The 20292-nt window shown below is 42.7% G+C and overlaps 5 protein-coding genes across 8 annotated transcripts in view; 2 read left to right on the forward strand and 3 right to left on the reverse strand.

Annotated features, from left to right (window-relative positions):
• The window catches only part of arr (arrow), a 29590-nt gene extending 21073 nt beyond the window's left edge, over positions 1 to 8517 (reverse strand). The window contains exons 1-2 of the mRNA NM_079998.4: positions 8443 to 8517; positions 7064 to 7372 (exon numbers count right to left, since the gene is read on the reverse strand). Of these exons, the coding sequence (NP_524737.2) occupies positions 7064 to 7256 (193 nt within the window). The 5' untranslated portion in view covers positions 7257 to 7372; positions 8443 to 8517. The remainder of the gene's footprint in view (positions 1 to 7063; positions 7373 to 8442) is intronic.
• CG43192 (uncharacterized protein) lies at positions 2630 to 3367 on the forward strand. Its single transcript, NM_001259370.1, has 4 exons — positions 2630 to 2782; positions 2837 to 2979; positions 3036 to 3168; positions 3228 to 3367. Exons 1-4 carry the CDS (start codon positions 2647 to 2649, stop codon positions 3326 to 3328), a joined length of 513 nt encoding a protein of 170 aa, NP_001246299.1. The 5' UTR covers positions 2630 to 2646; the 3' UTR covers positions 3329 to 3367.
• A 282-nt stretch (positions 8518 to 8799) lies between the features above and the next one.
• cbc (crowded by cid) lies at positions 8800 to 10679 on the reverse strand. Its single transcript, NM_137032.4, has 4 exons — positions 10480 to 10679; positions 9859 to 10411; positions 9261 to 9768; positions 8800 to 9192 (listed from the first exon to the last, which is right to left on the reverse strand). Exons 1-4 carry the CDS (start codon positions 10570 to 10572, stop codon positions 9075 to 9077), a joined length of 1272 nt encoding a protein of 423 aa, NP_610876.1. The 5' UTR covers positions 10573 to 10679; the 3' UTR covers positions 8800 to 9074.
• A 225-nt stretch (positions 10680 to 10904) lies between these two features.
• cid (centromere identifier) lies at positions 10905 to 11919 on the forward strand. Its single transcript, NM_079006.4, has one exon. It carries the CDS (start codon positions 10979 to 10981, stop codon positions 11654 to 11656), a length of 678 nt encoding a protein of 225 aa, NP_523730.2. The 5' UTR covers positions 10905 to 10978; the 3' UTR covers positions 11657 to 11919.
• Positions 11920 to 11921: 2 nt separating this feature from the next.
• Positions 11922 to 20150, reverse strand: bbc (bb in a boxcar). 4 transcript variants are annotated; one of them, NM_001259371.2, is made up of 6 exons: positions 19539 to 20150; positions 16943 to 17183; positions 16723 to 16881; positions 14205 to 14336; positions 13262 to 13420; positions 11922 to 13197 (listed from the first exon to the last, which is right to left on the reverse strand). In NM_001259371.2, exons 1-6 carry the CDS (start codon positions 19757 to 19759, stop codon positions 12856 to 12858), a joined length of 1254 nt encoding a protein of 417 aa, NP_001246300.1. In that variant the 5' UTR covers positions 19760 to 20150; the 3' UTR covers positions 11922 to 12855. The 4 variants fall into 4 exon arrangements, with proteins under 4 accessions (NP_001246300.1, NP_725301.1, NP_610877.2 ...); NM_165993.3 differs by lacking the exon at positions 14205 to 14336 and adding an exon at positions 16028 to 16159; NM_137033.4 differs by lacking the exon at positions 14205 to 14336 and adding an exon at positions 15030 to 15161 and having other exon boundaries at positions 12470 to 13197.
• Between the last annotated feature and the right edge of the window lie 142 nt (positions 20151 to 20292).

Raw genomic sequence — 20292 nt, forward strand, 5'->3', positions numbered from 1 at the left:
ATCAACACATTAGAGAGAATGATTCGTTGGCCTGCAATGTGTACTGCAATAACCCTCTGGGACCAATGATTCCGATACCGATGCCTAATGATATGTGCCATTGGCCCCAAACCGGAACTGCCTGGCCATTGCAACAATTACAAATGGGGCCTATTGATAGATTTAAACGCACGCACTCGCAGCAGCGGTTTCAATGATTTGTTTGTGCTGCGCTCAGAAAGGCTTTTTCCCAAACAAACGACACGCACTGCAGGGCAAGAAAAAGTTGTGGCCACAAAAATATATGTTAAAAAAAAAACAAAAAGATTTCAAACGAACGAAAACAGTGTCAATATAAAGTAGTTATATACTTTTATAAGGAATTATCTATTATTATATATTATAATTGATTTGTAAAGACTAAAGATCGACTTTTCTTGCAGTGCCTGTGTTTACATTTAATTTGATGTTTACTTTAAGTGTCTGCTCATTTTCGTTGCGTTGGCGTGTTGCAGTTAAATTTTGCATTGCAGTTTTATATGAATTTATGGCAACGGCTTGATAAACAATTTACATTAGTTTATGGCTTTCGTATTCAGCGAATAACCCATTCGAATTTTTTCTAAAAAAAAAAAAACATGGTATTCCAATACCATTCTTTTGGTTGTGTTTTTTTTTTTTAACTTTGACGTTATCGAACTCTTTCCCTTTTGTCCATCAAAAACCATTAAAACTTAGCATGAACCATCTGTGTGATAAATTAGTTTTTGTGGTTTTCTGGTTTCACTTGGCTTGTTTTCTACCTATGTATAACTAATGATGCTGATGTATCCAGGAGATTGCTGGAATTCGGCATCGTGGTTTAATTTATGCGTTAGCCAGTGAATTTTTATTCTTCTCTGGCTGCCAGTCTACAAAGTTTTGATTGGCTTAGTTAAAGGATCTTCTAAAAAAAAATACAAACCAGACGAAAAAAAAATATATATAAGCAGCCTTAATTTATCGTTCGACAAAAGTTAATTAAAAAATCAATCGAGGCGTTTTCGCTTGGCCCACAAATCATCCAAAGTGTCACTTAAATTATGGAGAAGATACCCTCTCCGGGGAAAATCAAATACGATATAAAAAAAAAAACGAGCTCTGGACAAATTAGTATGCACAACAGGTTAAAAATTGACAAACGCCAGTCGAAGAGGCAGCTGCAAAAGGCAAAAAAAAAAAGAGCAACAGGAAAAATGCCAAATATAGAGAGGGTATAAAATAATAAAAGCCATAAATAAACTTTAAATTGGTTTTTTTCCAACGTCTAGATAGGAAGCGTGTTCCGAGGTACAAGAGTGAAATAAATTAGCAATTCGTCGAACGGGGAGACTGCTGGCTGTTGGACTATGAAGTCGAAGGATCTGCCAACGAGCTGCGAATTAATGTTTCCTCCCAGCAATATTAGATAACGAAACCCGAGACTCGACCATCGCCATATGGAGTTCAGATCTTTGGCCAAAAAAAATAAATATATATATATATATATGAAAATAAGAAGGAAGGAAACTCGGGAGCCAATGAAACGTAAACAAGAACGGCAGTCAGAACAATTACACGAAAACAAAGAGCAGTCAAAAGGCCAAAACAAGCCAAAAACCAGAAAAAAAGAACCGAAAAAACAAGGTATAAAGAAGAAAAAGAGGAAAAACATTTCTGGCCAGGTTTGTTGATTGTACGGATATGTGTGGTGGAAGGCATGCTGGGCCTGGCCTCTAAATGACCGGCTTGGCTTGGAAACGAGTCGCAAGTGGCCAAGTGGGACCGGGACAGGGCGACTGCGGGGACTGCTGGCGGCCCAAAAGGGTCTGGGCCATGATTTTGGGCCTGGGTCTGAGCCCGGTCTCGTCTCTTAACGATGTGCATGTTTATGCGCTGCTCTGCTGCGTTGCAGGCAACGCACGAACGCCCAGACATTTAAAGCGGCGGAGGCAGCAACGACAACCAGCAACCAAAAGGAACCCCACCAGCCACTGCGGCCGACGAAGGTGGCCAGGAGCAGCGGGATGGTGGAGCCGGGTGGGGAGCTTGTTAGCAAGGGAGACACGGCCAAGATGCCAGCTAGTGATGGGCAACTCAAGGGAATCAGAAACTATCGTTTATTCAAAGTAACCATAAGCATTTACTTTACTTATATTACTTTAGAATATTTGATCATAAAATACTATTAATAAAAGTTTAGATTATACAGCTGGCCTAATCTTAAAACTTTCTATATATTTTATATAGTTCACACTTGAAAACTGTGACTTCACCTGTGACTGCGCTGGTCGCATTTGCATCGCCACATCCCTAAATGTTTCCGGAGTCGAGGAGTCCCCTTGTTTTTATTTCAGTTTCTCGTTCAGTTCGTTAGTTGGCCAAAGCCAACGGCTATGTTAAGTGGCACCATACACACAGATACGCACGCATACAGGCGCACGGAGAACAGGGTTGCCTGCGCGCCTGCAGATATGCAAATGGGTATAGAAATTTAATTACTTGCTGACATGTTTTGTGCCTTTAAATTGGCAACTTGTTGGATAAATTATGGTCGTATTATTATTTTATTCTCACCTATGTGATATGATGGCTTTTCAAAAACTGACAATATGTTGGAGAAAATTCAAGTGAATAGCTGTTTCTAACATGGCTTTGCTAAACAAATTCTTTTGTTGCTACTCGATCAGCACTGGAGTGGTTGTGATAGGAAGTTCCTATGTAATAATCGATTTACTTCGCCTGTTCTATCACCTGACTATCTTCTATTTCCCAGGGCCTGTTTGTAAATGCAATTTGCTTGTGATCGTTAAATGAATTTTCATTAACTTTTCTTCAGTTCGACATTGGTATTTTGAAAAACACAGCGGCGACGATGTCCACGATCTAATCACTGTTACAATGATGAAGAATCGTATTCAGGTTATCCTTGTCCTGCTGGTCGACCTTTTGACGGATATCGGACTGCTATTGAGCGTGAATGTAAGTAGCTAAATTGTTAAGTTAGTTATAGTTACTTTCTCACACTTAGTTATTAGTCTGGTATAATACCCATATTGATTTGGATATTAAAATCGATCTTCTTGGCCCTCGTCTACTTGATCGTTATTCTGTCCCTGTGCTTTGCCTATGCCCACATTATATTGGCCTTGATTTTCGTTCCCATATTTGGTAAGATATTGGGGCAGACAAATTATTCGTTTCACATTAATTACTTTTCCCATCCCAAGCAATGGAAATATATTTCCTGTTTATTGTGAGCCTGCATTTAGTGGAACTAGGTCTATCGAGTGACGTGAACGACGAGAGTCCCGATGAAACAGCCGTCTAAGTTTTGGATGGTTTTATTATGCTATTAAAGAGAGTTCCTAAAAAAAAAAATAATAATAAACACAATCGTTAAATTAACGATTTGCCATGCGAACAACTCGTTTAAACTGCAAACGGCAAAGGAGTGCTGGCCGAAGTGCGAGTGAATCGAGATGGTGGATAACCAGCTGGGAATGCCCTTAGCCTATCAATGTTTCCCTTTTCGCAATTAACATTTGTGGAACACACGTAATTACAAGATTACGATAAGTGATAAGCGACGGCAACGGCAAGAAGGATGCAGAAGTTGGCCAAAAGCAGTTGGACGGGTTCGCGATGCGTTTTGTTGTTGCACTTGTGGCAGTTGCATACACATATTTGCATATGCCAACCGCGCTGCATATGGTAGCCAATTTGTTGGCAATACCAAAACCAATTAAGCAGATGCACAGGAAAATAGAATTTATATCAAATATTTTAAGCATTTCGTTAAGTAAGAAACTGTAGAAATACAAATGTTTCTACAGGCAGTCAGCCACTTTATCAGTTCGGAACTCCTTAGCATTTTATTTTCTACACCAATCCAACTTTATAAAACTAATAAATTAGATTATTTTTCTCTGTGTAATATATACGCAATACGCACAGCCGTATCAGCCAACACACAGAGGTCAGTGCCAGACCAACCCGCCCACACACACAAATCTGTGGTCGGAGTAGGGCGTTCGTCGCGTTGATGAGCAGGATGATGCCATGATGCGATGATGATGTGGATGCAACCGAACTGCCGGGCATGCAACACAGATGCATTACACAAACGCCAGACTGACCACACCACAACATTATTGTTTAAATTGCAAAGTGATACATTTGTGCCGGCGGACCGAGAGTTTGCCATTGGTTTTAGCAGTTTGCATACGGAATGCAGATGGCTCCCAGGATGATTGGGTTAGTTAAAGCCCAATTGTGTTTGCTGTTCGTTTGAAGCGTTTCATTGGGCTTAAGTTTAAGCAGATATTCGGATGCAATAACTGAGAGGAAGCTGTTTAACAGCTATGCATTTCCATAGCAAACTAAATCAACAAGCTGCCAGTTGTGGAAAGTTTAACCGAGCTTTGAATAGTATGATTAAAGGTTTAGTTGATTAATTGCAATTCATGAGCTCATTTGGTGTTAGTATGTTTATAATTATGCAAAATTAGGTACGATTTTAAACTGTAAAACAGCTCAGGGAATTATAACCATATTACATTGGCATAATTGCCATTGTACGGATTGTGAAAAGCTTTAAACAGATTATAGAAACCCAATTAAAATAATTGCATTAATCTTTGTCCAAAATCTTATTTTCTACAGACAGTAAATTTGAAATGATTCTTTGCTAAAGGCTATTTAGACTGTTTTCTTTTGGCAGCTTACTTATGAAAATCACTTTCATTTATATAATTAAACTAGTTCATGCAATAGTTAACATTCTGATAGTATGCTAAACATCAAATTAAGATTTTAATTGCAACGAATAAACTGAAATTCACGCATGACTAATTGAGTTGGGCATTTTTAATTGGATAATTGGGAAATACTAGCGACTAATGCTTCCTAGGCAAATCCCGCGAGGAAAGACAAAGTGTATCAAGTGTTGACTGACATTCCTAAGCCAATGTCAAGCTGGCTGTTGGAAAGTTGAAAGTGGAAATGGTGCACACATAAATGAAATCAAAATCAATGTCAACAACAGTGAAATGTCGAGTGTCCCGCGGGGACGCAAAGGATGTCAGCCAGGATGGCAGGATGACTGGCTGGCAGGATGCCGTCAGTGGGCGGTGGATGTGGCGTCAAAGGCGCCGTCGCCTTTGAAGTGCTCCCATTACTACTAAACTGGCGTTACTACGGCGTAGTAAATAGAAGCTAAAGCAAATAGCGCTTACGTAAAGGGACCAAAAAAAAGGGGGAATCCCCCACACGGCATGACAGCAGCGCGCAAAAACGTCAGTTAGCTGCAAAAAAGAACAAGGTTTAAAGAAGAACTGGGTGGCCGGTGGGTAGTGTGGAAGTGGTGGCATGGGTGGCATGGATGGCATGGGTGGCATGGGCGGCAAATCAACGCTGGCAAAAAACACTTTGTGCGCGCGTCAAAGTGTTAAAGAAAGTAAGCATCCAACCAGCCGCCCACACACCACCCACACACGACAGAGAGCTGGCCGGGAATGATGGAAGATGGGGTTTTTTTTCCGGAGCTTTGTGTACATATTTGATGCGCTTTTTTTCCTCCCACCCGGCTCGACAAATTTAAGTTTTCGGGCTTCCTTTTCGGTGCGGCGGCACTTGCTTTGTGGATGCCCCCATGCATGCTGGAGTACTCGCAATTCCGGACTCCGAAAAAACTTCGGATTGCAACTGAAGGAGAGAGCCGGAAAAAAAAAATAAAAAAACGAAGAATCCGAAGGCTTATCTTTCAGCCAAACACTCGAGCGTTTTTGGGGCTTAACGATGTTTGGACGGCCTTTGTCCATTTGCTATTTCCATATTGACTTGTCCCGTGCAGGTCCCTTCTACTTCAGTCCTTTGAGCCCCTTTTTTGAAGCTGCACTGAGAAAAACTTTCAAGGAGTCATGCAATATTAATCTATAGAAGAACTGTTTCAGCCCACGAAATTTGTAAGTTCCTCTTACAGACTTCATATCTTAACTTTACATATGATTCCCAACAGAACAGTTCATATAGAGTGGATCTATCGATTTACCATTAGATTTTAAATAATGTACAAGTTATACAAGATTTAATTGATGAGAACTGAACATTTTTCTGAGTGTATAATTTTTGAGCCTGGGTCAATGCTTTGTGCATTTTGAAATATGCCGGCAATTACCGGGCAACTTTGCCATATTACAACTGCTGAATTATTAGTGAGCTGCTTTTTTCAGCTCATTAGCGTCGCATCTAGTGGAAAAGTGTTTGGTGGGGCCGCAGAGTTGTAGTAGTCGTAGGAGTAGAAGTAGATGAAGAAGGGGGTACTAAATTATGCGCAGTGCAATCAAGTTGAGTGCGTACTACAGTCTAAATAAGTAGTAGTTGTTTATTCATAAAAGCATTGCGCCGAGAAATTGTCAGCCTTTGGGCTTTGACAACACGAAAAAGAGCTTAAAGGAAAACGCAAAGCGGCAAAGGAAGGGGCTAAAAGGCTGGGCGAGGGGCGGGGAGCGGGAAGCTCAAAAGTGCAGTTGAAACCACATAAACAAACGCATACAGTGGGCACTCGAACAGGCAACATGCCTGAAATGCAGTTCAGTTACTCATATTTTATCTATGGGATTTTAAGCTTTTAAATTCAGTGAATCATTGAAATAAGGAACTATACTATTAAGTAAATATTCTATCTGAATAGTAATTTTTGATGTACATATTGAAATTTTGCTAAATTAACTATTTAAAATGAATATTGACCAATAAATATAAATATCAAATATTGATTTGAGACTAAACACTCTCAATTTATAATTCAATCACTTGGGAATCACGCAACTACGTTGGTTCACATTAGCGAGCGATACCTGTAGTACAAAAGCCTTTGAGGAAAGTAGAGGAACGATATCAGCGAACCCCCATTCCCATTACAAACTGTCTATCCCTGCGGTTTTTTGAACTCAAAGCCCTCGCCACTCGTCAAATTAATCGAACTGCCATCAAATGCTTGTCAGTTCCCAGCTCCTTTGGCAAAACCGTTGCCCTTTGTTCGAAATGAAAGCACAGAACTTACCATTTTTGTACTGCCAACTGTTTGAGATGCCAAAGCAAATCAGTAGAAAGCCGATCAGCATTTGTCGCCAGCCCACTCCGCTGTTAGATTTCGTGCATTTCGTCGCTTTCGTTGTCACATCTTCATTATTATCTATAACTTGGCACAATTGAGGTTCGATTTCAGCAGACTTTGTGTATGGCTCGAGAGCCATCTTATTTTGGAAGCACTATCTCCGGAATTTTAAGACATTTGGCGCAAAAACAACAGATGACGCGACCCGATCGTGTTTGTCTTTTGTTAGGCGCACATGGTAATCACACGGAAAAACTGCAAGTGGAAGGGAGAGGGAGGTTTGAAAACAGGTCGCTCTCGAAAATCTTTCACTCCCTAGGGTATCAAATAACACCCTTGTTTTGAACTCTCGTTTGTAGTTACAACAGTATTTGCAGAGTTATGCCTGTTAGTAAATAGGTTTTAGGATTTTTGTTTTACTTTCTACGTATCTTTTTTAATAGATTAATATTGGTTCAACTGTTATGACTACAATACAATTCAAATTTATTTCAGTTTTGATCACTAGTGAGTTAATAACTTTTAGTTCCTCGTGCTCGCACTTTTGTTGCGTAGTGTAAGCTAGCTGTTGCTTATGTTGTTGTTATTTCAGTCTTTCAATTGAGTTTCCCGCTTCTTTGTTGACGAGTGTGATCGTCTTGTTTGCATGTGTGCGAGCCACCAATTGTTGTTGTCGTTAAGTAGCGAGTGATAAGCAATTGTGCAACTGTGTGAGGGCCACCACACCGCCATCACCCCCTCCGATCAACTGGTCGCCAAATTGAAATACTGTAAGTGATAAGGTGACTCTGGGTAATTAGGGAACCTCTTTTGCCGCCGCTTCTACGGCGCAACAAGCCGGCAATCGACGAATTGCGGTGCGTGCGCGTGTGTGTGCAACCCCCAGAAAGGCGCAGCGCTGCACTTTCCAGTGGAAAATTTCACGACGCAACCAAAACAAACGCCGTTTGCCGCTGGAAAATGCAGCAGCAACAGAGAGCAAGTGAGAAGAAAACACACAAACACACGCGCACACATGCACAGACGCACACACACACTGGGGGAAAACAGAACGTCTTTCAAGCAGGCCGTAAATTTAGATGCCCGAAAATCTCTTGTTTTGTTTTTAGAACCATTTGATACACATTCCAACAACAACATCAGCAACATCTCGCATGCTGCACAACAAACACGAAAAGCACGACAAATTCCACAGTATCTATGGTTTATGCCCGTTGAAAGTGTATTAATCGTCGCCGTTTCATCGCTATTTGTTGTTAAACCAACGCAATTCGACCGAGCGCAGCCATTTTGTGGTTACTTTGTTTTGTAAATATTTGATTTACTTTTCACTGAGTTTTCCGTCCGCCGTGTTGCCGTGTTTTTCGTCTCGCTCTTTCGAACAGTGTGACCGCACTGAGGCGACGTACGCAGCCGTCAGTATGGCTGCACCTAATTTGCCTAAATATTACCAATTGAGTGTTCTAAATATACCAAAAATATACTGGAAGTAGAGTAGACGTTTGGTTGCACACCTTGCTAAAAAAATTTAGAACACCATTTTGTTTGAATTATTTTCGAATAGAATTACATAATTTTACCAAATGGCGAAAAATGCACATTGCAAATATATTCAAATGCAATTTTTACAAAACCCTTTTTCAGTGGTTATAAGAAACACATAATAATACATACATACACATACAATACATATACTGAATATTATATTCTTGTATAGTTATAATTAATTATAATAGTTTTCAATTTTCAGAAATTACAATATTTGTTTGATATATGTTCTATTCTTTTATAGCAAAACTTAATTAATTTTTGCAAAATGTTATTAAATGTTATTTCAGTTGTTAAACTTGTGGAAAACTTTAAGTTTACTACTTGCACATCTAAACTGTATTTTTTGTAACGCCAACATTAATATAAAATTTCTTAAATTACATCTAGAGCAGAGCATTTACAAATGCTAGGTATGATTATCCATGAACTGCAGTTCCGACCACAGGAGCAGGGCGTTCGGGGGCAAAGGTCGCGGCTGCGGCGAAAGCAACATCACTGCCTGTCTTTCCATATCCACTTCGGTTCTGAGGATAATCAAATAACAATCATATATAACTAGTATAATATCTAGTTTAGGTTCAGCAGCACTTACACGCAACAAAAGCCGGCCACATTGGTGCCAATCACATCGTCCTCCACGGACTCGGCAAAGCTGAGGGCCAGCACATGATGGATTAGGGCGGGCGTGGGTGTAACCGCCACCACCTTGGTCTTGTTGTCCTCCGCCTTCATTCCAATTGGCATGCAGGAGTCGGGCAGCGGCGGTGCGCCGATCTTGTAGAGTCGCAGGTCCTGGAACTTCACCTCGAAGCTGAACGGATAGAAGGGCGCCCTTGTATTGCCGTAGAAGTACTCCTTGATGCGCTGATCCCTCGCCTCGTGTCGCAGTTCCTTGCTGCGCTCGACGACGCCGCCGCTCTTGGGCAGCAGTACCACATGAACTCCCTTGGGAACATCTCGAAGCAGCTCGTTGTATAGTCGCTCCTGGTCCAGAACAAAGATGGCACAGGCTCCATAGGCTTTGGCCGCGTGCAACAGGTGCGCGTAGCCGGATCCCTTTACCCAGCCACAAGTGTTTATAATAATGCCAGAGCTTTTTGCTGCAAAAAGCAGATGCAGAAATTTGCAGTTTATGAACGGGAAAATGTATTGAAAAGTGCAAAGATATGTGTTACACCTTCCCAACTTACTTCGCTTGTTGCTATTCAGAGATTGCAGTGTTACCTCTGCCATTTTGGAAACCACGGCATTGTACAGCACGCTGTTTCCGCTGGGAGACTTATGGCCAAAGTGATAGACCAGCGGCGCTGTCTTGGCGAATCCCTCCTCAACGTTCGCCGGTCGCTCGATGAGAATGGTGGCCACACTCCCGGAAATGGCAATCGAGCCCTGTCCAACATCCAGGTCGGCGTACAGCGGTCGACGACCCACGCGCACAGCATAGTTAAGCAGGATGCGGCACAGAGTGCTCTTGCCCACGTCCATGGGACCGACGACCATGGCCACTGGTCCGTAGCGATCCTTCTCCTCGGCCTCCATGCGGAACTGCTCCAGTGCCGCATGACAGTTGACGTACTGCACCATTGGCGTCTCCTTGGAGATGTAGCACACGTCCATTTTGCCGGAGACGTGGAGTACACAGCCCTGGTACGTGAAGATGGCCACCTTGGCGCCCACGCCGAACTCGTACTGCTTTTTCTTCACCAGCTCCGTGCCGAACAGCTCCGCAAATCCACTGACCAGCTGAAATCAACAATTTGATTATAAATAACGAATTTATTGTAATCCAAAAAGGTTTTTGCACTACTTACGGACACCAGCACTTTGGCATCCTTCTGCTCGATTTCAAAGCGCAGCTCGGAGTCGGACTCCAGTGTGTAGTCTTTGCCTTGGTCCTCCGACATGGCTGTATCTTCAGTGCTCTGCTAATGAGTTTTAATGGCGAAATAGGGTAATTATCCAAAAATTTAGGAGGTAAACAATTTCACATCAGCTGTGCACTAACGATGGGAATTGATCGATACCTGTATAGTAGTAATTAATCGATTTCTAGGGGTATAAATGATCACTGCAAAATAAGTTAAAGTACTGGACGTCTTTAAACAATTACCATGTATTCCCATTAATATTAATTGTCACATAAATAAACATATTTTAATTCTCAACTGCTAGAAATATATTTAGTTAGTCAGTGCCCATTCAAATCGGTATCGGTACTGGGCATTATTTGCTTTGCTTTATACGGTCACACTGTTCCAAAAAAGCGGGAATTCTTTAAAAATATTTTAAGCAAATACCGAAAATTTGAAAATGCCACGACACAGCAGAGCCAAGCGCGCACCCAGGCCGTCGGCGAACAACTCAAAGTCGCCGAACGACGACGACACGGCCTTCCGCTCGCCGGAGCCAGAAGACGGCACCGACTACGGCCTCGAATTCACCACCAGCCAACTGACGCTTCAGGACAACAATCGGCGTTCCTCGACGTTGCGCAGGGACGCCGGACGGAGGCAGCCGGCAGCGAGAGACAGCTCCACCAGTGGCGAGGAGGAGGACCAGGAGAATCGCTATCCCACAACCAGATCGCCGCAGACGCGTCGAATGACCGTGCAGCAGGAAAGCAAAACGCGAGCAGCAGGGCCAGTTGCTGCGCAAAACCAGACCAGGCGGCGCAAAGCGGCCAATCCCATGAGCAGAGCCAAGAGAATGGATCGTGAGATCCGGCGACTGCAGCACCATCCCGGCACACTGATACCCAAGCTGCCGTTCTCGCGTCTAGTGCGCGAGTTCATCGTGAAGTACAGCGACGACGAGCCGCTAAGGGTCACCGAAGGCGCCCTATTGGCCATGCAGGAGTCGTGCGAGATGTACTTGACGCAGCGGCTCGCCGACTCCTACATGCTAACCAAGCATCGCAATCGCGTCACACTGGAGGTGCGCGACATGGCATTGATGGCCTACATCTGCGACCGGGGTCGGCAATTTTAGTCCAAAAGAGAAGTTTAGGCTTAGTTTAGTTATTTGTTTGAATAGTTGTGTATATCCATTGTAGTGTTTACGTAATGAAAAGTTCAAAGAGTTTGTTACATCCCCCTTTTTGTACCAATTAGAATTAGCTTTAAATAAATATTTTTGCTCGACAAGATTGTTAATTTCACTCAAATGGTTCAAAGTAATCAATTCACTCAAATAACTCGTGATTTTTATAAGAATCGGGATGAACTTCACCAAATAAATAACATGTCATTGAGATACGTATAGCATTTCGTTTTATTTCTAGTTCTTGCTGCTTGCTTCGTCTCCATTTTCATGTACAACATAAAACATAATCCATAATAGTTTAACTATAAAGTTGCCGGCCAGCGCCGTGCGAGCTACAAACATAGGGTTTCAGCTAGGATTAGGATGCATAAGATGTAGTCACGCGAAACGCACTTAAATTATGGGCCTAGTCCAAGGTAGGTAGTGCGCTTTTTGAAATGAGTCACCATTTAGAATGTCGCGGCCCATCGGACGACCTCGATGTATAGAGAACTAAGCACTTAAACGAGTAACATGAATAGATAGATAGTTTAGATACTGGCCTCAACTGAATGTGGCAACTGCGCTCGCACTTGATCTGCTGTCTTTCGTGGGATGGATCGATTGCCAATGGGTGGTTACAGGACTTAAACGTAAGTTGAGCTTTCGTCAAGCTATTTTCTGGCTGGCGGCTCTGCTTTCTTTTTGGCATTTGCACATGTGTTAATTGGGCGCAGTAAAAGTACTGCTGTCTAGATATATTACAACTTACACAATCATACAAAATATAGGTATTTATTTTCTTTAAATATTTAGCCATATAATTGATATCCGGAGACTGCAACAGTTCTGTCTCCCAGCAGCCTTAGCCACTTTGCCTTCTTTGCTACAACGACGCGTTGTAAACTATATCCTAAAATGTAGGAGCCACATCTTGCTTCGCCCTTTCGCTAACTTCACTATCTGCTTTATTGTTTAGTTTCATTTCGTTTGGTTGTTTCTCAGTGGTTTTGGTTATGTTTATTTAGCCAAAACATCGACGGTGAATTTTGTTGGGTTTGGTTTGTATTAATTGCGCTCCCACTTCGCCTGCTTCTACGAGTATCCCTCGGTTCTAACGACGTAAATTTGTAAAATTACTAATTAATGTAGCGCATAACCGGAGCCTAGTGCGGTTTGCTCTTCGACTTTCGATGCGCGCTGCCACCGTTCTTGTCCGCACTGCTGCCAAAGTTGCTCTGGCTGCTCACCGATGCGGTGGCTGGATGCGGGGTCGCGCCTTTGGGCGTGTACGGTATCCGGAAGAGATCGATGCGCAGGTGCTGGCAAATCTCGAGGCACACCTGGGCGCAGTAGCGCAGCAGATCCTGGGTGCCCCAGATGAGCGTGAACCACAGTAGCCAGATCTCTGGCACGATGCAGTTGAAGTACTGGTTGAGGAACAGCAGCGAGGGGCCGAGCAGCGACCAGTCCAGATACTCCATCTCCGCCTTGGTCATGTGAGCGATCTGCGTGAGAATACATAGTGATTAATGCAACGAAAAACGAATACGAAAAGGTTGAAGCACTCACCACCAGCTTATTGGTGACCTTGGCGGCCACCATGCCGAACGCCATGATGTACACCGATGCGTGCTCGGTGAAGAGGTTCTGCGGCGACTTCTGGGCAATCATCAGGGCGGGCAGCACCACCAGCGTGAGCGGAATGCTGGGCGAGAGGACACTGGTGCCCTGCGGGAGCATGGAAGTGACTCAGTTAGTTACCATCGATCTTTGGGCACGTTGCACGCTTGCAAAGTGTCACCGCTGTGCGCGTGGGACGACATCAAACGACTGATGGGTTGGTTGATTGTGATCTATGGCACATTTTGCAAGGGTCACAACGAATCCGGGATTGTGCACACAAACAATAGTGAACAAAAATTGTTTTGGCTTTTGGTGTTCGGGGTGCAGCAATTTCCCCTCCAGACATGAAACCTTCACACTCGAGGGGAAATTGCGCTTACAGATTTATTTATTACATGTTTTATTTACAAGGTCTAGCGCTATTGGGCGGGTGTGTGGGTGGGTGGGTGGTTCGGTTGGTTGTTGTGGGTTTTAAAATGCAAAATGTCAGTATACGAAGCCCAGTCACCAAACGCAAGCACAAGGCCCAAATTATAACAAACTACATGCCATGCCAAACTGTCACCCAAATAAGAAATACGAGCTAAACAAATAAATAAACAAGGACGTGCATTTGGACCGAAAACAGTAGCATTAATCTACATACTTAGAGTCAAGACATTCGGGCTATCAGATCTGTACTGTGTACTGTATATTGTGTATCTACTGTAACTACTGATGCCGATTTACAGTGCGTTTAAGCCACATAAGACATAGGATACCACATGAAGTACATATGTAACATATGTATGTATGTTTCTGTTCCCAAACGCACTGCACACCAGGACATGGACGAGGCTATCACGATGGGTTTTGTCCTGCGGATACAACTTAAACGTTAGTTTCTTACAGCAACCGATGATCCGTTCTTGCCGCAACCTTCGGTCAAAATGCATTTCGTGTAGCGCAGTGCTAGAATCAAATCAACGCCGCAGGCCACATAAATTGGCAGAAATCGCGATTCGCAGTTGAAGTGCGGCAGCTGCCAATGTCAATAATTGCGGATGGTAATGGGGTTTTGGGTTCGTTTTGGATCGATTTGATTCATTGATTGATTGATTGCGTGCGGAAGAAAAGAACGACGCGCATTAAAATTTCATTTGTCATTACGAAACACTTGCGGTTTTTTCAGAATGCTTTCGTTAGCAAAAGTGTGGCTTAAAAACTTAAAGGATAACGTGTTACAAGCTCCAGATCTAGATAATATGCTTAGGCTAATAAATCATAACTTTGATAACAAACACCAATAAGTGTCATTCGATTAGTAACTCAATTATAGTATAGTACCACTTAAATAACTAGATAAACCCAAGCAGCAGCATGCTTTCAATGTCATTCAATGGTTATGAAGTTTTAGTCGATTTGAGGTGGGAGGGATTAGGATATTATATCGTGTGCTAGGGGCCAAACCAAATTCCAGAGCCCTCCACCGAACGAGCCGAAACTGCAAACCATTTCCAAATCGAAATTCAAAGTTCAAAGGAAAATGCAAAAAGGATATTAGTAGAGAACCCAAAAAGCAGAACCAAAGATTAGTTAATTATGTTATTTATGGCTGGGGCTACGGATTGATTAATGACCCGCTTTCAAGTTAGTCTGTTTAGGTTTTTCTTTTCTTTTTATACTGGTTTCATAATCGCCTCGTTTGTTGCGATATTTTGGGTGCAATGCTTACAGCAACTGAGGAGCCGTTTTTGCCACTGCCGCCTTGAGTAAACATTTTTAGGAAATTGATTATATTCAAGGTATAACCGAATGTGATAAATACTAATATTGTGTAATTCCATGAAAGGCCCACGATTGGTATCTAGTAAAGATGAAAGATTGCAAGAAAACAATTAAATTTAGAATCTTCGACTACATTCAGGGGATGGAGTTAAAGAGGATTGGTAATAAGTTGCTAAAATGTTTGAATTGCTAAAGGAGTTTGTGGAGTGTTAAGAGTCGCATCAAACTGTGAACACCCCCCATCACTCTAACTTACAAACTATGCTTACGAATATAAATACGAAATAGAGTAGATTTTAATATTACTTTTGGGTTAAATAGTTATGTATGTAGTTCCAGAACCGATAGACAATAAAGACATAAATAGTATTATAGAAGGACCAAAAATGTCAACTGGACAATTGGACAGGGCAAATACATAGATCGATATTAGGCTTTACTAAAAATTAACTTAAGTTTCGCATTCAGCAGCCTCAGAAATAGTTATTGTGTATGAGTTTTTTTTTTTTTTTTTTTCAGGCATGCTCTCGTTTTGCTTCCGAATAGATCATGTTTAAGTGGTGTCAATAGCAACAAAGCGGGAGTAAATTATGTTTGCAACAGCCGGGCCTTTCGAACCAAAAGACACATGAACACGAATCAACAACGGCACAGATTAAATAGGCAAGCAACTGGGGGTTAAAAGAGTGGGATAAAGAGGGGTTAAGGGTTTATCCTCACGCCACGCACCTTCCTCGAAACTCAGCTGAGCTGGTCAGCAAGTAGAAAGCTAGTTGAAAACTGAAAGTTCTTTCAATTTCGATTCATCTTTTCTTTTTGAGCAGCCAAAATATTTTTTGTTTTGTGTGCGTACTGGTATTAGTGTTTTGTCTTATTGTGTGTGTGTGTGTGCTTAGTGTGTGTGTGTGGGGGGGGGGGGGGGGGGGTTGTGTGTTAGGGACTTACAGCAACTGTCGAGCCGTTCTTGCCAACACCACCGGCTTTAATGACGGAAAACACATAAGTTAGGGAGAGCAGACCGCACACAATTGTCGTCACTGCCGGCCCATACCAAAGCTGTATACTGCCAATGCCGATCTGAGTGTTATATGTGCGTGTGTTGGTATTGTTTTGTTGTTTGTTAAGTGGTTTTACCGCGACAGACATTGGATTTCGGCAGGTTTGTTTAGAGAGGCGAGCGCACAGTACGCAATATGTACATAGAAGTAGAAGGTATTAGACATTTGAAATTACTGGTCGTGGTTAAAGTTCAACTAGAATCTATATGACAACTATGCATAGATATTTCAGAGAGCTGTGTGTTTCGTTCGGGGACCTCAATAACCTAACATCTTTCGTGGTTTCCTATCCATGCTAAATGAAAGAAGAAAAAAAAAAATAAACATGGGAACTCAACGATTGGGTAGCTGAATTCAAAAACTAAGCTAGCACGCTAATTCGCATTGAACAAAACTTAAGCTAGCCGAGCCGAGCTTAATCCTAAGCAGCCTAAACGAAACTCGAACTCTAAACTCTAGTATAAACGTAACGAAATAGAACTCTTAAGAATATGCTTACATAACTACAGAAATAATTAAAGGATATGCAAAGAAGTTCCGGTAACAATGATCTTCGCTGGTCGCCCTCAGAACCTCGCCTACCTTGGTGAGCCAGATCTCAGGACCCAGTGCAGCCGAAACCAAATGAATGGCTATAATTGAGAACTGAGCCTCTGTCACATCAATTCTGCCGAACCGCATCGTTCCAGACACATACGTCTGCCAGTGGGCGCAGTAGAAGAGCGCAATAGCACAGAAGCACTGCAAGAGAAGACCAGAATTTATCGCGCTCTAAATAATCATCCGTGCGTTATCCACTCACCTGGAAGAACAGCCAGTTGGGATAGTGGCCCAGTTGGCAGGAGATGCACGCCGAGAGGGCCACAAACACCGTCGATATGGAGTCACAGCCATGGTCGAAAAGTTCGCCCAACGGCGATGAGGTATTCGTGCGTCGCGCCTGCTTCCCGTCGATGGAGTCCAGACTCTGGTAGATGAACAAACCCAGCGCGCAGAGCAAGCAGGTCCAACGCGGCGGAGCCTCAACGCCATTTGGGCTATAACTAAAAAAAAGGATTTACAAAAAATAAATAGTTAAAACGAGTCAATAGTAGGAAAGCTTTCATTAGAATAGTTTCTCTTGAATTATTGATTAGGCTACCCCGTTTTTATTGATCACACGTTCTGTGTTAGCTGACTCATTTCAATTTATGAAAGAAACTGCAGTTTGAATTGAAAATACCCAATCTAAATATTATTGTAATCCGACTACGCGCACTCGCGTTTATTTATGTTGACAATCCCATATTACATTTCTGTTAAGTGTCATAATTTCTTGTAATTTATTAATGAACACAGGCACCGAGAATTAGAACTGTGCGGTCTGTCAAGCGTAGAATTTCAAACCGTTGCGTGCGTTTCCATGTCAATTAGCCCCCCAAAAGCCTGACGTCAGCGAGCATACACGATCGCCTGATGAGCAAAGTTCCCAAGCAGAGCTCCTTAATTATCACTCAGGTTAAGTAAAGAAAAAAGAAATCACTACTTTGCGGCAGCCACTCGAAACATATGTCCGATAAGCGGACTGCTATCTCCTACAAAATGTCGCCAAATCAGCTGACTTTGCGGTTCCGGCTCGCAATTTAAGCACACTACCAGCGCCTCATTCCAGCTGAATCATCAGCATGCACAGATCGACACTACTTTATCGAGTCCCACTGACCTAGACAAGGTTCAGCTAAATCCCCGAGCCGGCTGGCTGGCAACCAAAAAGAAAAGTTGAAATTATTAAAACAAATACGAATGTGCCAACAAATGTGGAATAATAATAACTATAATAATGGGTAAAGTGCAAATAGAACCGGTCTACTCTTTTGGCGAGGTTTTGTGAATGAGTATATAGATTCTATAGCATGTATTTTCATCTATAAATAACATGGACCGCCGACACGTGAGCAGCTTTTAAGCTGATTCATCTGCCGGGGACCAAAGTAAGATACTTTTCGGCCTCTTTGATTGACATGCCAGCGCTCAGAAGCAATCAACCATAATGGGGCGAAAGTGGGCACACGTGGGCTTGACCAGGTGATTTATTAATATTCCATTTCTCAAACAGTCATAGCAATATTTTCAATAATTAAATTCACATGACATTTGCCCCTCTACTTAAGTTTAGCTCACATTCTGGTGCTAAAAACAACAAGTTCTCAGTGTTTTACTATTTTCATACCACTATTTCACTTACTCACTAAGTTTGAAAGATTAGGGAATATGGAAATACGCTGCTTTCTGGGCCATATGATTAGAAAGGCAAGGTTTTCTCCACAGCCCCAGTGAAAGTCTCTTTCTAAATTTAGTTCTTGTTACGGCGGCCACTTTTGTGTTTCTCAGTTTTGGAGTAGCGAAACATGCTCAAGTGCTGTACTTGGTTGGGCAGGCCCATAAAAATCAATTAGAAATGCAAATTATCATTCTAATTCAATCAAAGGTATCCCAATTGAATGGCAAACAATTGGAAAATGCAAAATTTACCCCCGGGGTTAACTCAAGTGAACTTTGCCTTATCGGGCGGAGGCTTTGTGAAATGCTTTACTTCTGTCTGGCACCTGTTGGTTTTCAATGCAGTACTTTAGCAGTCTTGAGATGCAAAAGCGATGATTAGCCGCCTTTGTTTCTTTTTACTTATCATTAAATGTTGGCTTTTTTTGCAACGCGCTCAGGCTAAAAAAAAATTGCGTCATAAACGGCGACAAACGACAATGATTGCGATTACTTATAATTCGCGCTGTTCGTGTGTGGATGGGTAAAGTGGCGAGACGCCCTCGCTATCTTATCGCTGGCATAGTTTGTGTCCAAGTTCGGGTGTTCCACCGAATCCAGCGCCTCCCCACCACCCACTGGTGGTGGTGTAGTCAGTTGGCTAGTTAGCATGGTTATGGAATGATACGCTATCGCCACGCATTACGAAACGCAAACGAGTGGTGGCCTGATTTTCTTGTTTAGCTAGCCAGCAGCAATTATATGCTGTTTTCATATTATATGAAACTGAGTAATTGGGATTTCAAATGAAAAACCTACGAATATTGAGAGTTTGCAACTATTGTAATTGGCGAAAATATTGCTCAGTTTGTGATTGATTAAAAACATATTGCAAAAGTGGTTACAAATCAAAATGAATCAAAGATGTTAAGCATCAAGAGCACTAGGAAAAACTTTCTAAATCAGCAAAGAATTTTGCTTTCTGGCCAACAAATGCTGCAAACTGCGAACGACAAGTGACGGCTGATAGATGGACCAAAGCAGCTGATGTGGATACCCGATCCCCGCAAAATGTGATGAAATTTGCTTGCTAAAACGGTCCCAAGAAGTTGATTTGTTGGGGTAACCGGCAAATGGCGACCAGGGTCTGTGGGGCTCACCAGATTAATATCAGGGTGGTGACCACATTGAGGATCAGTCCCACGATGGTAATGAGATTGGGGGCCAGCCAAAGGGGCGTCTGGGCGACCAGCCAGTTCCACCACGGCTGCAGCAGCGGATCGAGCAGGCTGACACTGAAGCAGGAGTACTTGTGTTCGCTGAGCTTCCTCAGCTGCTGGGCACTCAGGATGTGCTTGTCCCGGTAGGCGAGCAGCGCCATTTTCCCCCACCTGGTTACGTCGTCCGATTCCTGCGTCGTCGCGCTCTCCTCACGCTTTTCACTTTTCACTTTCCTCTGACCTAGCGCTTTTCCCTCGCGCGCATTTGTGTACGTGTACTTGACGTATGCGCGCGTGTGCGTGTGTGTCCGTTTGTGTGTTCGCTTTTCCTGGCTATTTTCACACGTGGAGCGCGATGCTGGCGCAACTACGAAGCGCGTCTATGATTTGCGTTTATCAACTGCGGCGTGGTCAGTTTTACGATCGCTTGGATGCGCACGGAGTATCTGCACTTGTATGTTTACTTAGAAAAATTAACTTAATTGAACGACCGTGCCGTGGAGTTTTTTTTTCTTATTGCCTATGACCAGTGTGACCGCGATTGTGACTGCAAAATAAACCATCTGCGCTTGCAATGAAATACCAGAAAAGAACGATGTCCATTTGCGATAACACATAGCCCAGACTCAACCCAATTTAACAGCAGTCTTGGTGTTCTCTGTTAGTTGCATTTTGCGCACAGCTATTTAATATC

This window comes from Drosophila melanogaster, chromosome 2R (assembly GCF_000001215.4).
Source record: "Drosophila melanogaster chromosome 2R".
NCBI lineage: Eukaryota > Metazoa > Arthropoda > Insecta > Diptera > Drosophilidae > Drosophila > Drosophila melanogaster.